This window comes from Lagopus leucura, unplaced genomic scaffold (assembly GCF_019238085.1).
Source record: "Lagopus leucura isolate 7727_CA_CO unplaced genomic scaffold, USGS_WTPT01 Super-Scaffold_100018, whole genome shotgun sequence".
In the NCBI taxonomy this organism is placed as follows: Eukaryota; Metazoa; Chordata; class Aves; order Galliformes; family Phasianidae; genus Lagopus; species Lagopus leucura.
In genome coordinates this window covers 1467666-1490279 of record NW_024962272.1, presented here as the reverse complement: position 1 = coordinate 1490279, position 22614 = coordinate 1467666, and the positions used below count along the sequence as shown (strand labels likewise).

General features: G+C 36.6%; 1 protein-coding gene across 1 annotated transcript in view; it reads left to right on the top strand.

Annotated features, from left to right (window-relative positions):
• PTPRD (protein tyrosine phosphatase receptor type D) overlaps positions 1-22614 on the top strand; it is a 273196-nt gene that overhangs the window by 163865 nt on the left and 86717 nt on the right. Inside the window, exons 17-19 of the mRNA XM_042877457.1 lie at positions 3757-3847; positions 17483-17692; positions 19557-19717. Of these exons, the coding sequence (XP_042733391.1) occupies positions 3757-3847; positions 17483-17692; positions 19557-19717 (462 nt within the window). The remainder of the gene's footprint in view (positions 1-3756; positions 3848-17482; positions 17693-19556; positions 19718-22614) is intronic.

The window sequence follows — 22614 nt, the reverse complement described above, 5'->3', positions numbered from 1 at the left end:
TTCTTCTTTTTCTTTTTTTCTTTTTCAAGTATTTTGGCTAATTCGAAGCAATTCTTATTTGAAGCATCTTTCTCTGAATCTTTCATGTTCGCAAAGTCTTGCTTTTTATAGAAGATGTCAGCCTTTGGAATTCTGATGGGTTCTAGCAAGCCTTATCTTTCCCTCATTGCCTTCAACTTACTAAAACAAAGAAACAAAAGTGCATACAATACCACACTCAATCAAAACATAATAAAGCAAATAATATTTTTTGTAAGAGATGCTATGTTTTCAATAGTTAGCTAGAAATAACAGAACTTCACTGTCTTTTGCAATTTGCAGCAATATGTGTATACATATGAACTGTTTCATTTTTTCACTTGCTGTTAAGATACTCATGCTTTCAGCTTTAAAATATTCTATATGTACTGAAAGTCTTAGTGAATGATCAAAGTTATGAGGGGAGGCATGAACAAAGAAATTTTGAAAGAGTGTGAAAGTAACATTTACATGCTGGATGTTCTTGATTGATAAAAATGTATGAACACTCTGTTAGCTAAAAAAAAAAAAAAAAAAAAAGAGGCAGGGGAAAAAAAAGGTGGACTGCTCCAATCTGTGGACTGCTATCAAATTCATCTAGCACATCTTTAGTGTCTGAATGATGTATAAGGACTAATTCTCACTTTTTGTTTTATATAAATTCTTAAAAATCTGAAAAAGAAAAGGTATTTACGCTGTAGATACTACATAAATGAGTAAATCTGCTTTTGCAAGGATTTGTTACTCATGTTGTATGCCTTAGCAAAGAAGAACATTGCTCTAAAGATTGGCTTAAGCAAGTTAAAAGAGTAAGTTTTTGCCTTGCTAGCAAACATTATTGTACCCTAAACCTCCTTGAAACTAAATAAAATGAAGACAGGAAATTTTGACATTCAGGTTAAAATTATGAAATGAGACTACTGAAGAGTAAAATCCTCCATTCGATGTTTGAAGATATTTCATGTTTCTGTGTAGAAGAAAAGCTAGCATAGTTGAGGAAGATTCATTTGTCAGATTACTTCTATGAATTGATATTGGAAATTGATTTTTTAAGAGGTAACTAGTTTGAATAAAGCACTGTAAGGATCCATAGCCAATTGTTGCAGTTCAGCTACCATCTAGTTTTGTTTAAGTGTTGATAAGAAATGTTGCTCAAGATGTTAATATGAATAAATTCTACTTCGGAAATACTTCAAGGAAAATATATGTTTATAGGCAGGGAGTTGTATAATTCCCCCAGGATATTGTTTCTTTTTCTGCATTTACATTAGAGCTGGCCAATTGGACTACTTCTGATACTGGCATGAATTAAGAGAAATCTAGGTTACTTATTCGCCTTAAATTTTTAATTATGAAATAGAATTTTCAAACCTTTAATCTGGTTTCTAGAGCTACAGCCTTGGGTTAGCAACACATAGAAATTCCATAGGTTATTGATTTCAAAAAGGCACTCTGTTTTTTTTTCAAAAAATTCTCAGCACGAACAGGTTTGCTACTTCCACATTCCTAAGCATTTCACAGTTTTCATTCCTACCCCCCAGAGTTACTATAAAACATCTGCATACTGCAAGTGTGACCTGCAGACACTGATTAAGAATAGCACCCATTTATTAATTGGTACAAGATATTTTAGTTCAAAGTACTCCAAAACTGTCTACTAATATTTCTTCAGGTCTGATTAAGTTTAGAAGAATATTACTTCAGCCACTGAGTCCAGTATGTCTACTCCTAAATTACTGTTTGGTTTGTCTTCTTGTCTTTTCTGAGAAATTCTTCTTATAGTTTATTTCTCATCAGTTTGATAAAAACCAATTTTGGGGGAAAGGGAATAATTAAATAGAAACTGTTGAAGAAATTGAATCCTTTGGTATTCTGACTTCGGAGCCGACAAGCAATCTGCGAGGGTGACAGAAGGCATCTTGGGAGGCAGAGATCCTGGAAAAATTTTCTCTAAATCAGATGTGAAGACAAAAGTCACAACCTGTGGGGTGAGGGGGAGAGGAAATGTCAACAAGGAAGAGCTATTTATGTCATTTGCAATTTTTTGTGTTAAAGAGGAAGCATTTTAGAGCCCAATTAAACTTCTTTTAAAATTTTATATTTATTTATAACATTTTTACTTCTCTTGTTACCCCACGAGAAATCTTGACAGATTCCTGCTTAGGGTCCTGTCATATCTCTCAATCAGATAATTTCAGAAATGTAGTTATAAATCTAATCCCAATATATGTTTGGAAAAAATATATGTCTAGATGTAATAGTAATAGTATTATAATTAGATTATTATGAAGCAGAGAATACATCTTACTACAGATATTTTAGTGTTCTTGTTTCATAAAACTATTAAAAAAAGCATTTAAAGTAACATTTAAGGTAACATTGAAGGAAAAAAATGAAAATCTGAAGATTTGTTTAGTAGATATACTCAGCTTTAAAATCTGAGCTCAAGCAGCCTTACTAATCAATAAGAATATAATTCTTAAAGATTATTTTTCATTTCTACTGTAAGGAATGTATGATACAAATTTTCTTTAAATAATGACAATTCAACAAAAGAAAAGTTACAGATCTGTGGCTGCACTTGTTTAATAAGATCTGTTAGAGCTTTGCATTTCTAAAAATAAATTTCTCAAGTTTCTTAACGCTATTGAGTGTTAGGAACTTAAGCATTTAGAACAGTAGCTAATAATACAGATTGTTGTTAGATTTATTTTAAAGGAAATTGCTTTAGTTAAGAAGAGACCATTAAAATGAACGAGCTAAGTTGGTTTAGACAGGGCAAAGTTTTGATTAATTGTAAGACAAGTCTTTTTCTTTAGACTCCTCCTTTACTTACTAAAAAATAAATAAATGAAAGGAGGAAGGAGGCAGGAATAGAATACACTGTTTTCCAAGACCAAGAGACACGTTCTTAATGATCTTATTACTGGAAACAACTTCTTTCCTTCTCTGAGGTAATGAGTGCTTGAAGTCTTGAATAGCATATTATACCATCCTGGATTTCATGCTGTTGTGATTCTACTATTTCTTTAGTCACATATGAAATTTTTGGTGGAGAAATAGGCAGAAGTGGAGGAAGGAGTGCAGAGGAAGCAAAATATTTTCAGAAAAACTTTGGAGTGGAAAATATGTGGGAGGATATGTGAATCCTAGCTGTAAAGAGAACATACATCTATGACTGTGAAAAGAATACTTAAGTAAGAAAAGCTGATGGCAGTTAATACTCAAAAGTGAAGAGATTGTGTGTGGAATGCGTGAATTTATGATATGTAGTTTTATTTTGTTATGGTAACATTATGTTACCATATTATTGAAATTTTACATGAAAGTGGAAAAAATGCGATAATGTTTCATTTTAGGGGTTTGAATTCCTTTATGTTTGTGCTTTTGTTTGTTTCCACATTAGTGGTGGTAGGGCACAAGTGCCCCATGGGTCTTGTATTTCAAACAAAATAATAACCTGCAGTCAAATATGCAGTTATTTTTGGACACTGTAATTAAATTTTCCTACACATATTTCTATGTTCAAATGAAAAGGCAGGTAATTAGTAGTATTTTTTGTTAAATATTTTATACCAAAATTTGTTTTCAGCATGAATATTTACAAATATGTTTGGAAGGCTGGAATATTTCTCAGTGTGCCTGGCAGTTTTTATGAGCTGCTCTGACCAAACATACTCCATCAATTTATTTTCCTTTTCCTTCAGCCTCACTTCTGTCCCTCTCTTTCTTTTACAGAGGCTATTACATAGTTATTGTGCCTTTGAAGAGATCTCGTGGAAAATTTATCAAACCATGGGAAAGTCCAGATGAAATGGAACTAGATGAGGTACTGTGTATTTTCATTGTCTTCCTCTCCTTTTTTAAGGAAATGATCTTATTAGTAGTATGCGATTAATTTAGTAGTTTAAGAAGTTTTGGTTGCCAGAATATTTTGTGTTTATATTTGAATTAGCCTCTGGGGACTGAAACAAAGTTCAAGTTACTCAAATTAGAAGACATTACAGACGTTAAGTTTCAATAAAGCACGCAAAGTGTCTGATCTTTGTTGGCATTAATATTTTATTCTTTTTCCTATTGTGAAGTGTAATGTAAAAGTGCCGGAGGTGAAATGAGTTGTCAGAGAAAGCTTAATCACCAGTGATATGAACTCTAATAAAGGTCTGGTTCATTAGTGGAGTGTTTGCTAAGCATATAACAAATGTTAAATTGCATTTTGCACTGCAGTTTAACATTTGACCTTCTTCCTTTGCCTTTACCTGTTTCTTCCTCATATTGTAAGGCTGCTGATGAGAAGATTTTACACTATTCTCCATACTACTGGCAGAGTGTGCTTAGAAAAAAATGAATCTGGAAAATATAATATTGTGTCATCATTTGACACCACAAATGACATTTCTTTGAAGAATGGAAATCTTTTCACCCTTGTGACAAGCCGAGTAATACTAGAAATCTATTCTATTATTGATAGGATAAATAAACCAGGAAGTTTAGTGTCAGGATCCAGTCCAGTCTTCTGGTATGGCAATATGGTACGATCTAAATTGTATTATTCCAAACTTATGGATTGAAGCTATTATTTATGGTTGTAAAGCTCTTCTCAGAGTTGCAAATGAAAGCCAGTTATGAAAGAGGTAATGTTACTATTGCTATATCTAGCTGATATTTTAGATCCCATTTAGGTGTCATGGTAACTTGTACATATGGTTTCTAGCTTAATGATATTTTTATTTGATCGCACTTTTTCTTTTGGTGGATTCAGGACCTTTGAGTTACAGAGAAGCTTCATCATGTACAAAGTCAGGAATTCAGGAATCAAAAGGGAGCTAGGAGCTTTGGAAGAAGGGGCAGGCAACTGAAGGACTACAGAGCTGCTGTCAAATTTTGTAGGAAGAAAACTAGAAGATACAAAGCCCAGGTGGAACACAGTTTGGCTAGTGTAGCAAAAGATGCTTTGATAAATACATCAGTAACAAAAGGAGAAATAAGGAGACTCCATCTTTTATTGGATGTGAGGGGCAACACAGTGTGAACAATGAGGAAAACAAAAAGTTTTCCTCGGAAAAATTTTCCTCAGTCTTTCTTAGAAAGGACAATTGTTCACAGGATACCCAGACCATTAATTTGTAAGATGGTGAGAGGAAGAAACATGAAGAAAAATGAAGTCCTTAAAATACAGCGGGAAAGTGTAAGTTAACTCCTTTCTGTTTTGAATATTCACAAGTCTGTAGGACCAGGTGGAATTTATCCAAGCGCACTGAAGAAGCTGTCAGAAGCACTCACCAGGCATCTTTCAATAATTTATCAGCAGTCCTGACTAACCAGGGGAGTCCTAGTTGGCTGAAGATTGATGAATGTGATGCCCATCTGCAAGAAGGTCAGGAAGAAAGATTCAGGAAATTACAGTCCTGTCAGTCTGACCTGAGTACCCAGGAAGGTCACGGAACACTTCATCTTGAGCTCCATCTCACGACACATACAAAACAATAGCAGACAGCATGGGTTTCTGAAAGTCAAGTCTTCCTGACTAGCCTCATCACTTTCAGTGACAAGATAACTCACTTCATAGATGAGAGAGTGTTGGTATTGTTTATGTCAGTCATAGTCTTGCACAGTATTTTCCTGGAGAAACTGGTTACTTATGCTTTGAAGAAACGTACAATTGACTAGTTGAGGAATTGGCTGGGCGGTGGGTCTCAAAGAGTTCATTCCATTTGCTGGCCACTCACCACTGGCATTCCCCCACAGCTCATTACAAGGCCATTTATTTATTTATTTATTTACATTTTTATCAGTGATCTGTGTGAGAGAATCAAGTGCACTCTCAAGTTCACAGAAGGTACCAAGTTTGGCAAGATTGCCAATCTGCTTGAGGATGCACTGATGCAGCAGTATAGGCTTGGGGAAGAGCAGCAAGGAATTTTACTGGTACAAAAGGACCTGGGGATGCTTTCTGGACAGTAGCTGATTGAATATGAGCCAGCAGTATGCCTATGTGTACACAAAGGCAAATGGCATCCTGGTTTGAGCAGTCAGCAGCTCTAGTGGAGTGATAGGCCTCTGGCACTAGTGAGACCACACCTCTAATACTGTGTTCACTACAAGAAGCCCATTAAATTGCTTGAAAATGCAGAGAAGAGCAACAAGGATGGCAGAGAACTGGAAGATAAGCGTCATGAGAAGTATCTGAGATATCTGGGTTTGTTTAGTCTTCAGAATAGGAAACAGAAGGGGACATCATTGCTCCCTACATTTTTCTGAAAATACATTAATGGTGAAAATAGTGGGGGTCTCTTATCAGGCAACAACTGATAACATCTTAGAAATTACTGCTAGCTGCAGAAATAGAAATTTAGATTGAATGTTAGGAATTTCTTCACAGTGATTCTGTATTGAAACTGCCCAGGGATCATAGGATGGTTTGGCCTACAAATGATCTTAAAGATCATCAAGTTCTAAAAACCCCTGGTCAAGACTCAATCCAATCTGGCTTTGAATGTCTTCTGGGATATGGCATCAACAACTTCTCTGGGCAACATATTTCAGCACCTCATCAGGTTTCAGAGACTAGAAATTGAAAGGAAGGTAAGTGGGGAGGCAATGGAAGATCTGCCTACGATAGAGCCTAAGGCAAGGTGGTCACCCCCATGCCTTCAGACCGCCTCTATCAGGAAGGGTGGTTGTGGTGGGTGACTCCCTTCTCAGAGGAACGGAGGGCCCCATATGCAGACTAGACCCGAGCATCATGAATTGTGCTGCCTTCATGGAGCCTGGGTTAGTGACATATGCAAGAAATTCCCTAAGCTGGATAGGTCCACTGATTATTTTCCTTTACTCATAGTTCAGGTTGGAAGTGATGAAACTGATCAGAGAAGCTATGAGATATGAAAAAAGATTTCAGGGGTTTGGAGCGTTTAGTTCAAGGAGCGGGAACCCAGGTGATTTTTTGTTCTATACCTTCAGGGGCACTGAGGGACACGGAGTGGACTTTGAAAGCGTAAGCAATGAATAATTGGCTCAGAGGCTGGTGTTGAGCCAGAAACTTTGAGTTTTTTGATCATGGGGCAGTTTACTCGGCCCCTGTCCCGTTCATTATGGAACCCACATATTTCAAAGGGGGCAACAAATCCTAGTGCAGAAGCTAGCAGGGCATATCGAAAGAGTTTTAAACTGGCTGTTTAAAACTGGAGCCCTGGGGACACCACTCATTATCAGCCTTGATCTGAGCATAGAGCCATTACATGGTTACAGCCAGAGAGTGGTGGTAAATCAATTATTTATCCAATGAAAATAAAAAAAATCCATGTAAAATCCATGTATCTCCAATTTATAGATAAGGATGTGATGTGGACCACATCAAAAGCCTTGTAGAAATCTAGGTAGACAGCATCAGTTGCCCTTCCTTTGTCCACTGATTCTGTCACTCCATCATAAATGGCCACCAGAATGGTCAGGCACCATCTACCCTAGGCTAAGCTGTACTGACTGTCTTAAATCACTTCCTTACCATGTATGTGCCTTAATATGGCTTATGGGATGATCTGCTCCATGATCTTTCCAGTCATGCAGGTAAAGCTTGCCAACCTCTCTTCTTCTACCTTTCTCAAAAAATGGGAATGATGTTTCCCTTTTTTTTCCACCAGAAACTTCAGCTAACAACTAGGTTTTTCCAGACATGCTAGACAGACATTTTGGTGACTGAAATCTCCCATCAGGATAAGAGGCTGTGATCATGATGCTTCTTTTAGCTGAATCAAGAAGCTCTCATCAACAGGCTTTCCTTGATCAGATAACCTGTAGGAGACTGACTACGAGTTGTCCCTTATTGGCCCAGTCCCTAATTTTAATTTGTAATCTCTCAATGTGATCATGGCTGTTACTCAGAGACAGCTCCTCACAACTAGTTTCTCTAGTACAACTCAGTTTTTTTCCTGCTTCTTTCTAAAATTACAGCATTCTCTAGGTCCTTTGTCTGTCACTTAGAAGCCTATCCACTTCCCCCACCAAATATTATTTAAATCTCTTCTGATCTGTCCAGACAACTTCCTTCCCAGAATGTCATTGCCCCACCTAGTCAGTTGCATCCCACATGACATCATCATGTTTGACCTCTCAAAGGCATGTCTAAGATCACAGAACCCAAAACCCTAAGCATGGCATCATCCATGCAGACAGGTATTCAACTGTTCCTCTTCCTTCTCTCTCAGTCTCAGTCTCCAATCAGGAGGACTGAAAACAATGCTAGTTGTGCTTCTAATCTCTTCAATGTAATTCTGAGTAAAATATCTTTTAATGTTTTATTGTTTTCTTCTCAAAGCCTCCTGTGGTCCCACTTGAATGAGTAGACAAGAATAGTAGTCAGCTGGCTTTACCCAGGTGACTTCTCTTGATGTCCGAAAAACAGGCCCCAAGCAGACAGTAAACCTCTGGGGAAATTATCTGGATGGCAAACTGGGAACTCACTACCCGTCAGCAGAGAGTTCCCAGTTACCAAGACACTTCTTTTTGGTGGCACTGAGGTTCTAATGTCCCCCTTGTCTTGCATGTTATTTTGGCCTATTATCTCAAGTTTAGAAGCCAGTTTTAGCTTCCTCCCTTTGCAGGAAGCTAATACAGAACTATTAATCTGCCTGTGCCACTCAGTGCACAACATTAAGCATTAATCTCTCACTCTTAATGCTGGACATTTCTCATGATGGTAGTTTCTTTTTGCAACTTGATCACTTGCTTTAAAGGTTCATTGGAGTGAGAGTGGGAAGTGGGACTTCGGATCCTGGAGTTCCTTTCAACAGAAGCTCAGGAAGACTGTGACTCCTAAGTCTTAGTTTCTACCTCATCTTGGTTTTTCCAACTGCTGGCCACCATATTTGTTTCAGTAGAAGTCTCCTGCTTACTTTCTCCAGATGAGAAGAAAACTGTCTACTTTGCTCCCTCCCTGTGTGAGCTGTTGTGCTACACCCTGTTTTCCCATTGTATTCACTGAGGTCCTGGTTGATTGGACTACCTAAGGCTTGTCTTTGTAGGTGTGGAGGTGTTACGTCAATGCTGATGGCTTACCCATATCTTCTTAGCTACATGCAGGAGGGCTAGTTGTTCATGGTAGTTCTCTTCTCATCCTGGCACTCCTTGATTGCAGGATCCTCCTCACTCACTGCAATCTTCTGCTTCACTGGAGAACACACCTGCACTGGAGCTGATCATTTCAAAGAAAGACTAAAACAAGAAATGGTTTGGATTGGAAGGGACTTTAAATTTCATCCACTCTAATCCCCATGCCATGGCAGGGATACCTTTTACGAGTCCAAGCTACACAAAGCCCCATCCAACTTGATCTTGAGCCCTTCCAGGCATGAGTCATCTACCACTTTTCTGGCTAGCCTGGTCCACTGTCTTACCTATCCCTAGAGGCAGTTAAGAGCTACACGTATGTTATGTTGGCTGATATGATGTAGTAATGGGATTTGGTAAATGGGGTTAATGGCTGGATTTTATAATCTTAGAAGTCTTTTCAAATCTAGATGTTTCTGATTCAGTACACACACTGATGTCAAGACCATCTGCAAGCAGTGACACTCTTCCCATTGAACAGATGCATATTACTTTCAATGTTTACACCAAAATACAAAGAAAAATATTTTCAGAAGCCAACGCTACCGTAGATACCTTTCAAGTTATAACACACATCTTTCACTGATAATGGTAAGTATGTCCGTTTCCTGATTAGAAGAGTCTAAGAAGAAAAATCTACAGCAATAACAGAATTCTTAATCAGAAGATGAAGAAAATTAAGTTGTTTGAAGGAACGCATTTTTGTTGCTGACTCTTTTAATGAAGCATGTGTTATGTCTTGGCAGGTTTCATTTATGTGAAAATCCAGTTTGATTCAAATGCAGTGCTTACTTCGATCCATTAACATCTTCCCTTAAAAAGAGTTGGACTGTAAATGCCATCAGTTCATGATTATAGTCCTCAGTGACATCAAATACAGTTTAAGAGTGAAACTCTGCTGGCAATATACATACAATAATGGGAAACTGATTTAATATCACCATTCACTTCTAACATCCAAAGATATTCCATACCATTAACAGATTGAAGGATAGATGCCGGATGACATTGAACTTTTTGACAATTAAATTCTATGGATCTGTGTTGCTGATTCTCATAGCAAAGGGTCGTTTTAATCATCCTGCGAGTTGTGGTGCATTAATCTGTACAATAGTTTGATAAATAGCATTTATTAATTCAGAAATATTTGGGTCAGGAAGGGCTGTTTCTCATTTTAACTGATATAATTGAGACCACATTGTAGAATTAATGGTGGAAGAAATAAGATATGCATTGACTGAAAAATGACATTTATTTCTGATAAAGAATGAAAGCCCTTGATATATCTCTTACAATCATGCCAATACATATAGTACCTATTTGGTGGGCAAAAAAAAAAAAAAATTGCAGCCAGTCAGTGTTTGTATTTCACGTTCCCTCATCCAGTTTGTTACCTAGAGAACTGTTTTTCTTCCTGCTTTAGAAAATATGAAATATATAGAGAGTCTGATAGTGATAGGACAAGGGGAAATGGCTTTGAACTAGAAAAGGATAAATTGGGGTTCCCTGTTAGGAAGAAATTTCTTTTTCAGAGATTGGTGATACACAGGAACAGGTTGCCCAGAGAGGTTGTGGATGCTCCATCTCTAGAGGTGTTCAAGGCCAGCCTCATCTAGAGACTGGCAACCCTTTCCACTGTGGAGGTGGGAGAGGGTGTTTGCAAAACTTGGTGATCTTTATGGTTTCCTCCAACTATCCATTCTATAATTCTGTATTATGCTATTTCTGAAAACACTGGAAAGCAGAGGTCCAGTAAATAAATTAAGAGGAGTAACAGCAGCAACAAACCATAACCACAACTATCTGAGCAAGTAGTTCTCAATGGTTAACAGAAGATACTCATGCATTGTGTTTTTAGTACAGTCTCAGATATAAAGATAGTGTCAGAAAAAAAAAGTCAAATAGATTTTCCAAACAAAGTATATTCTAAATGTTTTGCTTAGATTACCTGAATAAACATCTTAACTGAAAACACAGTTCTGGAATTTTAACTCAATTATGTAGCTACCTACTCAAAAAAAGTTCTCCAGCCTTATTTCATATACCTATTTTTTTTTTTTTCTCCTCTTGAATCTCCATTCCAGAAGTTCACCTAAGGTCTATTCAGTCATGTGTAATTGATGTCACAGATGAATTTTTTTACCTACACTTACCTAAGTTTAGCTGGACATAAGTAAGGAATAAGAATTTTGAGGGTTTTTTTGTTAATTTGCCAGTTAAACAGATTTTTGTTTACTCAAGCCAATTAAGTTCTGTCAGTCATAGCCAAAACTTACTTTCTAATTACTTCAAACACCGCAACAGAGTATTTCACCATTCTTAGTTGCTAAATATATGCATTTTATATTATTAATTCAAATGCAAGACACATTTAAGATAAGACATCCTCCTTCCCCTTATAATTTAATGTACTTTTGATTTTAGTACTCCTTATGTTATTCTTTTTTATGAGTAATTTAAAGCTCATACCATAAATGTGGTGTGACATTTGATATGTGGAAACACAGATAATTTATTTGAGGTAGTCACACAAGTATCTTTAAATTCTAATGGACACTGTAACAGAAAATTGAAATACGGGTTGTGATCTTAAGGTATGACTGAAGCCATGTACATTTCCTCCTACATATAATTTGCATAATCAATGAATATACAGATGTTATAATTGTGAAATAAACAAGAGAGTTTGGATAAGTGGGATATAATAACAAAAAAAGACTAGATAAAGTACTTACCCTTATCCTGTGCTCACTGTAAAACTCCAGAGAATGGATCTCCAGAAAGAGATCCTTCCCTGCTGGTAGTCAGTTATTAAATGGGTCTAGGAGAGGTGGAGCCAGGCTCCCCCCCCCTTTCAGCAGCACAGGTGAATTGCCTTCACCGGTGCTCCCATGGCTGACTCATTGCTTGCCTCAGGTGATCAATCTGAGGCTCAGGCCATGATCCAGCAGTTCCCATACATAGTTCCTGGCTTCAAGTTAGTACAAGGACTACTCTAAAAGTAATGTCTCCTCTTTTATTATGTTGGCCTACAAATCAGAGGTTGAACCGTCCCACCAGTATTCTGTTACACTTTGTTGCTATGCAGCATTAAGAAAAACTGAATTCTCTTATATTCATCAGTGCTTGCTGAACATATATGGAGACTAAACTGTGGATGTGAGCACCTTGAGATGGCGAGTGACGCAATTCAGCTGTGATAACAACATTGTGAAGGATAAGCCACATTACAGACAGCTATAGATTTTTATAAGTGCATCATGAAAGTTTTTGTTCATCATCAGCAAAAAGAGTATAGGTAATTGTGATGACTACATTGAAAAAATAGTGTTTTATAGCTGAAAATTTGCTGTTTCAAACAGTGTTATTGTTGCTCTTTGTATCTGTTGTAGTTTCCATGGAAACAAGTCTGACATATTATGTGCATGGGGCCATATTATATCCATCCTAGGGTTTTGAAAGAGATGGCTGATGTGGTTGCCAGCTGCTCTCCATCATATCTGAAAAATCATGGCTGCCCGGTGAAGTCCCCAGTTACTGGAAAAAAGGAAACATTACTCCCATTTTTAAGAAAGGAAGAAAGGAAAACCTGGGGAACTACAGATTGGTGAGCCTCACCTCTGTGTTTGGGAAGATCATAGAACAGATCCTCCAAGAAGTTATGTTAAGGCACATACGAGGTAAAGAGATGATTTGAGACAGTCAGCATGGCTTCACCAGAGGGCAGATCATGCCTGATCAATCTGGTGGACTTCTATGATGGAGTGACAGCGTCAGTAGACAAGGGAAGGGCAGTGAATGTTGTCTACCTGAACTTCTGCAAGGCCTTTGACACAGTCCCTCACCACATCCTTCTCTTTAAATTGGAGAGTTGTGAATTTGAAAGATGGGCAGTTTGATAGATTACGAATTGGCTGGCTGTACGCAGCCAAAGGATTGTGATTAATGGTTCTCTGTCAGGGTGGAGGCTGGTCACAAGTGGTGTCCTTCAGGGGTTGGTCCTGGGGCCGGTGCTCTTCAGCATCTTCATCAGTGACATAGATGATGGCATCGAATGCACCCTCAACAGGTTTGCGGATTACACCAAGCTGAGCAGTGCAGTCAATACACTGGAAGGAAGGGAAGCTATGCAGAAGGGCCTGGACAGACTGGAGAAATGGGCCCATGAAAACCTAATGAGGTTCAATAAGACCAAGTGCAGGGTGCAGCAAATTGGATTGGGACAATCCCAGGTATTTATACAAACTGGGGGAAGATCTCCTTAAGAGCAGCCCTGTGGAGAAGGACTTGGGGATCCTGGTAGACAAGAAGCTGGACATGAGCCAGCAGTGTGTGCTTGCAGCTTGGAAGGCCAACTGTGTTCTGGGCTGCATCAAAAAAGGGGTGGCCAACAAGAAGAGGGAGGTGATTGTCCCCATCTACTTGGCTCTTGTGAGGCCCCATCTGGAGTACTTTGTCCAGGCCTGGGGCCCCTTATGCAGAAAGGATGTGGAGTTCTTGGAAAAAGGGTCCAGAGGAGGGCCATTAAGGTGATAGAGGGCTGGAGCACCTCTCGTATGAGGAAAGGTTGAGGGAACTGGGATTGTTTAGCTTGAAGAAGAGAAGGCTCCAGGGAGACCTCACTGCGGCTTTCCAGTACTTGAAGGGAGCATATAAACAGAGAGGGGAACAACTGTTTATGAGGGTGGATAGTGATAAGACAAGGGGGAATAGTTTTAAACTGAGACAGGGAAGGTTTAGGTTAGATATTAGGAGGAAGATTTTTACACAGAGGGTAGTGACGCACTGGAACAGGTTGACAAAGGAGGTTGTGGATGCCCCCTTCCTGAAGGCATTCAGGGCCAGGCTGGATGGGGCTCTGGGCAGCCTGGTCTGGTGGCTGATGACCCTGCACGTAGCAGGGGGTTTGAAACTGGATGATCATTGTGGTCCATTTCAATTCAAGCCATTCTATGATTCTATGATCAGAGCAACCTATATATAAATATCACTTTATTGCTTTCTGAATATATACCCATCTGTTTCAGGAGACTTCAGTGTAGTTAGTGCTCAGCCTTCTTTCTAAAAGATGGCTTCATACAAATACATTTTTTTAAGGTCTTTTCAGTACATTTTGATTGGTCTTTGCCTCATGTTGTGACCTTAGTAACATTGCCTACAATGTAAGAAGCTAGCAAGAGATATGAAAGACACATTCTGTAAAGCAACTGCATGGAATTCTTCTTAATATTATAATATTGCACTTTTCTTCTGCCCTCACTTTTATACCATGAAAACTTACTCTTAGTTGCTCATAGAAATGTTTGAGTGAAGGAGAAAAAATGGACTGCTGACTGTAGTAATGTCATTAACATGATTTCTAATGTCAAATTTTGGCAAGTCTTTTTGTTGTTCAGAGGATCAATTCCAGTGTATAAGTTTTTGAGTTGGAACAATGGAGTTGATACACTTAAATGAATGCAAAAACTCTGCAATAGAGAACAGGCTCAGTATTTAGAGCTGAGCTGGAAAGCAGTTAACTGCACACTATTATCTACATACCCACTATTAGGCAAGTGTAGCGGAATTACAGGGTCACAGCCTGGATCAATACGTGAGCACGTAACTGCCTGGAGCTGGGAGGCGTGTGCAATTTGAGTCTGCGCGGGTGCCCCTTCCTCGCACCCTCTCCTGCTGTGATGAGAGTCTGAACAGAAGGAGACTGCATTCTTCAGTTCACCCCTTTTTCCTAACTGTTACTGGGAGGAGTGAGTTAATTTCTCTTTAACATCTTTTCCTATAGCACCTGTTTCTCCAATAAACGCACTGTCATTGTCTTTGCTCTACAGCAAGTTAAGACATTTCACCTGCATTGTCATAAGTTCTTATTGCCGTATGGGTTCCACCAAGGAAGCAGGCAGAAATGACTTCCAAGCTAGTTTGCATCGTCTATCAGTAGTCCTGGTTAATCAAGGAGGTCTCAGACAACTGAGAACTTGTTAAAATGACACCTATTGACAAGAAGAATCAGAGGGAGAATCTGGACAGTTATAAGCCTGTCAACCTGACCTGAATACTGGGGAAGATCATGGGGCAGATTGTCTTGAGTTCAATCATATGGCATGGATAGGACAACCAGCGAATCCAGCCCAGCCAACATGAGTTCCTGAAAATCAGGTTCTACTTGACCAACTTCATCTCCTTCTATGACCAAGTGACACAACTAACGGATAACTGTAAGGCTGGAAGCATATGTCTTACGAAGAGCAGCAAGGGCACTGGGACATTTTAGTCTGTAGAAGAGGGTGCTCAGGAGAGACTTTATTGCTCTGTACAACTGCCTGAAAGGAGGTTGTGGCGAGGACAAGAGTTTCTTGAGTTGTGCAAAGGGAAGCTGAGGTTGAATATTAGGAGAAATTTCTTATCAGAAATAGTAGTAAAGGATTGAAAATGTCTGCTCAGGAGTCACCAACCCTGGAGATTTTCAAGAAAATTATAAATCTGGCTCTGAGGGACATGGTTTAGTAGGCATGGTGGTGATGGGTTGATTCTTGGACTACATGGGCTTGGAAGTCTTTTCTAGCCTTAATGATTCTGTGAATCTATGAGTCTAACTTTGGATCTGAGCAGTAGAGATCATTTTCATGTCTATCTATATGTCACGTTTGAAACATGCACTCCAATGAGGAGTATTAATTTGCAGATTATTTTATCTACATCGTATTTTTAATATGATAGCTGCAAAACACAAATCTCAGGAAGGGAAGGAAGAAGCTAGCTAACCAGGAACATAGGACATAAGAGCTAATAGAGATCTTCCATGACTTAGAATGTGCCTTAAATAAGTGGAAATAGTGGAAATTTCATTTTAATTTCCTTTGTATTTATCTCTGCCTATCTCTGGACATTTGTCTCCTCCTCCTAACAAGAAAATATATATGATTGTATTAGGATTGAAAAGCCTCAAAGAACTGTAAGACCTTGGAAAAATCTATGATTACAAGATGAGACTACTGGACATTGAATAAGTTTCATAAGTGAAAAATGGGTGGAACAGTTTAGCGGACTTAGAAGTCATCCCCTGTCATCCAGGAAAAGTTCAGGCTTCTCATAATCAAACTGGATTAATATTTGTTGAATGCCCTTATATCTGAAGTGATAAAAGGTATTGAATAAGCATTTGTTTGATTTAATGAGTAACTCATCAGTGGATTATAACAGTTGAGGATCTGTTCCATCATTAATTAGTATCTGTTTTACAGATTTGAGCCTAGTATTTAATATTATTGCTAGTGTGGTAATGTGCATTCTAAATTTGTTAATAAGTAGAAATATTCAAGATGACAAAGAAAAGTGACATTTGGAAAACCAAAATATGCAGTTAAAATCTGAAGTGTAGTTTGTAGATACTTTTTTCTAGCTAAGCAGCAGAAAAGAGATCTTAGGATTCATGGGTCCTGCTATTTATTCTTATCACTAAACCACTGTATGTTGAACATACCATGAAGCACATGATTTCTGATTCTTTTGAACAAAAAAATGGCAGTCAGTTTCAGGTTTGAGATAGAAGACTTTTTTATGAATCCCTTCCCACATGTTTCTGCAGCACGGTTGCTATTGAAAAGCTGACATTTTGTAGAATTCAGTATTTCTAAAGTGTTCAGTGATCTTAAGAACTATGAAAGAAATGAGAGAAAAATAAATATTAGTAAATAAAAAGTCAACATGTTTATTTATGATATACTATTACAAGTGCTAGTATACTGAATAATCTGTATCTCAGAGTTATCAGAAAAAGTTTAAATAGATAGTATAAATTAATTCCAATGATTGGGATATTTTAAGCTTTGGATTTTTTATTAGCAGCTTTTAGATAATCACATCATATGACTTAGTTTTATTGTATCATACAGAAAATAAGAAAGTACATTTTAAATTTATATGGATGACAAAAACATTATTCATTGACTAACTTCATGTATGTATATATGAAAAGAAGGTATGCATATATCTGTCTTCAGAAAAAAAAAAAAAAAGCACATATTATTCTATTATACTTATATTTTTATTTATTTATATATTTACCTTGAATAAAAAAATATCAGACACTAAAAACTAATTTAGTTGTCCTGTGTTTGTAGTACAGGTAATATATTTGCTAAATAGTATTTTAACAAGGAAAATTTTGCAATTTCAGAACCACTTAGTGGTACTGACATGACCTGATGTAATGTAGATTAACTGCTCTTTTATAGTTGCATTAAATATATTAGGTGCATTAAATTTTCTCATTACATTGATAATAAGTTACCTTACACACATCTTTCTTTTAATGCTTTTTCTCTCTTTTTTTTTTTCCCTTTCCTTTTTTGTAAAGCTGCTTAAGGAGATAGCTAGGAAACGCAGAAGCATTCGTTTTGGGAGGGAAGCTGAATTAAAGCCGTATATTGCAGCTCACTTTGAAGTTCTTCCTACGGAGTTCACACTGGGGGATAAGAAGCATTATGGTGGCTTTGAGAATAAACAACTGCAAACTGGTCAAGAATATGTCTTCTTTGTGTTGGCTGTAATGGAGCACTCAGAATCTGTAAGTTAACTAATTTCAGTCCCAAAATTACTTTCCCCAATCAGTAACACATTTCTTCAGTGCTTACTTGAGTTTTTAAGTTGTATGTCTAAAGTTGATGTTTATGTGCTGATTTCCATTTAAGTCTTTGAATTTGATTATGTTGTATGCACCTTGGTGTGTTACTTCAGTGTGTAACCGAAAGCTAAGGATCACCTTTTATTAGCTATGCTTTAATTCTTTTCAAATTAAATGTTCTGCTGTTTGAGTTCACTGGCACTGGTTCTGAGGCATGAACTTTACAGCTGTATCTTTTTCAGTGTCTTTGAGAAAGAGTTCCTTAGCTGACCTAGGGCTACAATCAAATAATGTTATTGGATATGTAGGATTCTTTGAAAGATAAGTTAAACTGGAGATATGCACAACTACTGTTTTTAATTACAGTAATTTCCTAACAGCTTTATCAGTCAATTACTAGAAAGTAAGAAAATAATTCAAGGAAAAATTCTGAGGAGAGCTGAATAATGAGCTGTCACCTCTCTTCATGTAATTTGTTTTGTTCTTATTTCCATTTATGCTTGAGTTAATAGGTGTGTGATATATGGGAAAATAAAGAGAGAGACAATGAGAGGAAGAGAGAGGGGAGAGGAGAAGGGAGAGAAAATGAGGAAGAGAAAGCAAGGAAAAAAAGTACAAGAGAGCAGAAGGAGACAAAGAAAAACAGAACTGTTTCAATGATCAGTAAGATTTTAGCGTACACTGTGTAACATGGTCTCTTTCTAATTGGTTCCTATATCTGACGTACATTTTCTTGCTCAGTCACTTGAACTACCATGCTAGTAATCTGAATTCTAGTCAAATGCTTCCAGAGTGCAATCTTACAATTGCTATTTGATGTTGAGTTTACCAAATTGCACACTATGAAGAAGTTGTTTCAATTTGTATACTTTTGGATACATCGCTTTATTTGAAAATAAAATAAGTATCCCCTGGATGTTCTGATGTAAATCAAAGATTTTCCTTTGATTTAACATTATTTTTGACAGAGGTTGTTAGACAGAAAATTCTTATGATGCTGCATCAAGTAGGTTCTAAACAGAGTTACTATGCAGCTTTTTTTCTGTGAGGTTTAATGGCAACACAAAATCCAGTTTAAATAATGAAAAATTGTCAATAAATGCTCAAACCGCAGTCCCTTTGAAGCCTTTTTCTGCTTGCTCCAAATGTAGAGGCTAAATACAAAGTATTTCTTACTGTAGCAATATAGGATGTGGGTTTTTTTGTTTGTTTGTTTGTTTTTATTTTCTTTTGTTGTTGTTGTTTTCTGTTTTTTTTTTTTTTTTTTTTTTTTTTTTTTTTTTTTTTATGTTTTGAGAACACTGAGGCAGAGTAAAGGTCTCAACCAGCTCAGCTTTGGAGGGAATAAAACATACAGATTCCCTCGTTTCTGGAAATAGGTCACGGGCCTGTGATGTCTGGTGTCACGTTTGGCAAAAGAGAATAAATGAACGTTGTTGTCCTGTTTACCAGCTAGCATAAGTGTCTCTGCTTTGCTGGTGTTAGCCATCTCTCACGTTGAACTCAGATGCTCTTTAGCTGTTGTAGCAGGAAACAAGGCCAAATGGAAGGTAAAATATATCTCTTTTCATAACCTTTCAGAATACTGCTGCAGAGTGGTATGTGAATGCTGTTACCTCATTTTTTAGCACACCATATGCAAAACACAAAATAAAGATGTAATAACAACACAGCAAGTTTGTGAACTGCCTAGCTTGAATAAAAATAGCAGCTTTTCATTGCATTACTACTTTGTGTATGTTTACTTTAGAGCTAGTATTTTAAATGAATGCCTTTATTGTTAAGAAGGATTTATTTATTTGTATAGACTATGTATGCAACCAGTCCATATTCTGATCCAGTTGTGTCCATGGATCTCGATCCCCAACCAATTACAGATGAGGAAGAAGGCCTGATCTGGGTTGTGGGACCAGTTCTTGCAGTGGTATTTATCATCTGTATTGTTATAGCGATACTTCTTTATAAAAGGTAAGTTTACCTTTTAGTTATCTTATCATGTGTGTACCTTTCTGCTCTGTTGATTATTTTATTGTAGTACTCCACACTACATTATTTGTACTACAATTGTAACTATCACTATGTCAAGATATAACTATATTTATTAACGGGTCCCGGAACACTGCAGATATTTTAGATTTCTGATTGAAAGTTTCCAATAGTTACAGCTATGTGAGAATATTTTTTTTTTCTGCCAATGACAACTTATTACCATTTCTGCATTTAAATTTTACTTCAGTTTTGCATGTTTGTAAAGAAAATGTGTTCTCGCATATAAATAAATACAGATTCACACATTTGACTTTTTAAAACATAATTTTAGAAATGTGATAGTAATCCATTAGGGGTTACATTCAGGATGATGTTAAGTATGATTTGCATCTCTACTCAAGTAATTTGAATTTTCACTTCTGACAGTTGACCATAATTTGGCAGTACATGTTATGAATTTGAATCTCTGAACTGAGATTAGAGAAACATCAATAGCTGTTTTCTACTAGAGCTACAGTCAGATCAAACTTCACTTCTTCCACTGTGCATAACACAGGTGTAGTTTGCTATTATCAAAGGACTTTCCGTGAGCTTAGAATTTACTACATGAAAACTGCATGATACCTTAATTTTATACTTAGCAATGTCTTACAGTGTGAGTGCAAACAGATAAAGATAGTAAATGAAAAGAACAAAGTAGATTTTAATATTTATATATTGTTCCTAGCACATTTTTTAAAAATATTGATAGGGCAGAGTTTGGGAAATACTAAAAAGATGTCATAACCTTGTCTTTGATGGGTGGTGGGGTGCATGGGGGATAATTTCCATAGGTGCAGTAAGTCTCCTAAATCTAATGGCTATGATGACTGAAATGAATGGCTTCTTATAAATATTTAAATTCTGCTAACATGTATGGTTTTCCAATCTAAGCGTATCGTGTCAAATGCTCTGAATTTGCATATAGAGTGCTGGCTTCAGGTTTTCAAAGGGAAAATTCTCCTTTAAGCATTAAATAAACAAACAAAAGCAGTCCAGTGGCAAAAATTTCTTTTTTTATTAGAAGATCCTTTAGATTTTTATTAATGAAGACAGTCTAACCATGAGATATGAAATTCTGAAGTAAAATATAAGGAAAACATTGACATGCTAACAAATATGAATTGCTTCATTTAGCAGAAGGAATGGATAGAGTAAATAAGAACATAGATTTATTTATTTATTTATTTATTAAGTGTATCTCAAATCTACATCAGTGTTTTGCAGGGAGACTGGTTGAGTGGCATGCAGTAATGTTTCAGTGCAGGAATAGCACTTCACAGTGGAGATTTAGCATTTGATCTAGAGAAGATAGCCTTATGAAAATAATTAAAGAATTTTTTTATTGAATAAATGACAAAATAGTCACAACATTTGAAGTTTTCATTAGATTAAACAAGAAATATTTTATTTTTAATTACAGGTGAGTCTTTATAATGCTTCAGTATAACAAGACATATGAATCATTAAGCTGAAAACAATATTAAAGTAAATTAAACTGGTAGATTATTTTTTTTTAAATTCATATCAGATTCTTCGGATGTTAAAATACTTAGCAAGATATTTCTTATCAGGTTTATAAAAATCAACACATTTTAACTTTTTTTTTTTTTAAGAAAAAAATTGTGGAAAGGGAGAATGACCAAAGTCCCATGCAATAAGTCTAAGGGATAGAAAGGAAAACAAAGGACAGTAGGTCTAATTGATTAAATTGTCTGGAAAATATTTAAAGAGGTATGGTAGTGTGAAGAAGATGATGTCTTTTGAAGTGCAAAGAGTTGTAACTAAAATAATAGTGAATTGTGTTTAATTCCCTTTGCCTGTAGAAGCCATTCTGAAAAGACTTGGAACTATTTTGTGATTTTCAATATTGTTTTCTCATTTTAATTTCAGTCAGAGAGTAATGCTGACTGAAAAAAAAAAAAAATTAGAAGAAAAAGAATCATTTTAAGGGGAAAGTCTTGCATTAATCTAAAGCAAATGGTATCTCACATAATGTGGATAATTTGCCTACTTACTGTGAAGCAAATTTTAGATGCCCAAAGACTAGGAGTGCATGAATGAAGTCTTTATTATTTATTTGTCAGCTTGTATAAAAGTTACTTCTGCATTTACACTTCCTCAAAGCTCAAAGAGAAGATATTACTTAGAATAATTTTTGGATCATGTAACACAATAAAGCCAAGCGTTCATGGCAACTTAATACTTTACAGCAATAGATGGAGAAATCACTGAAGAATATCTTTTGTTCTCATTGGATGTAGCTGCAATATAATATACAACATGACAGCAGCTGATTCATGTTCTGTGTGCAGAAATGCTCACAGATTCACAAAACCATAGGGCCATACCCCTCAAGACAGTCCATGGCCACCCCTCAGCTACAGCATTTTTTGCAGAGGCTTTTCCAAGAGAGTTTCAGTATCTCAAAAGATGGAAATTCCTTAAACTCTGTGAGTAACCTGTTCTATTGTTTGACTAATCTCTCAGTAAAAGAAAAGCTTTTTATCAAGTTGTCATCTAATTTCCCGTCTTTCTGGAGTTGATATATCTGCAAATTGAACTGGCTTGACCAGAGAAAAGCTGAATATTCTCTGGCATTGTAAGAATGGTACAATTAGGTGAGAAAATTATTTGAGGGTATGTCTTTAATCTGTTAGCCTTAAATCTAAGCAATCAGATTTAAGAATCTATGTAAATTAACTAATAGTTTTCCTTTTGGTCATATTGTTGCCCTCAAAAAAATATGGTTTTTTGCTCGTTCAAACATGGAGTAAAAATACAAAATAATAAGGTTTATACACAAAAGCTCAAACAAAAGAGAATGCTTAATTGAT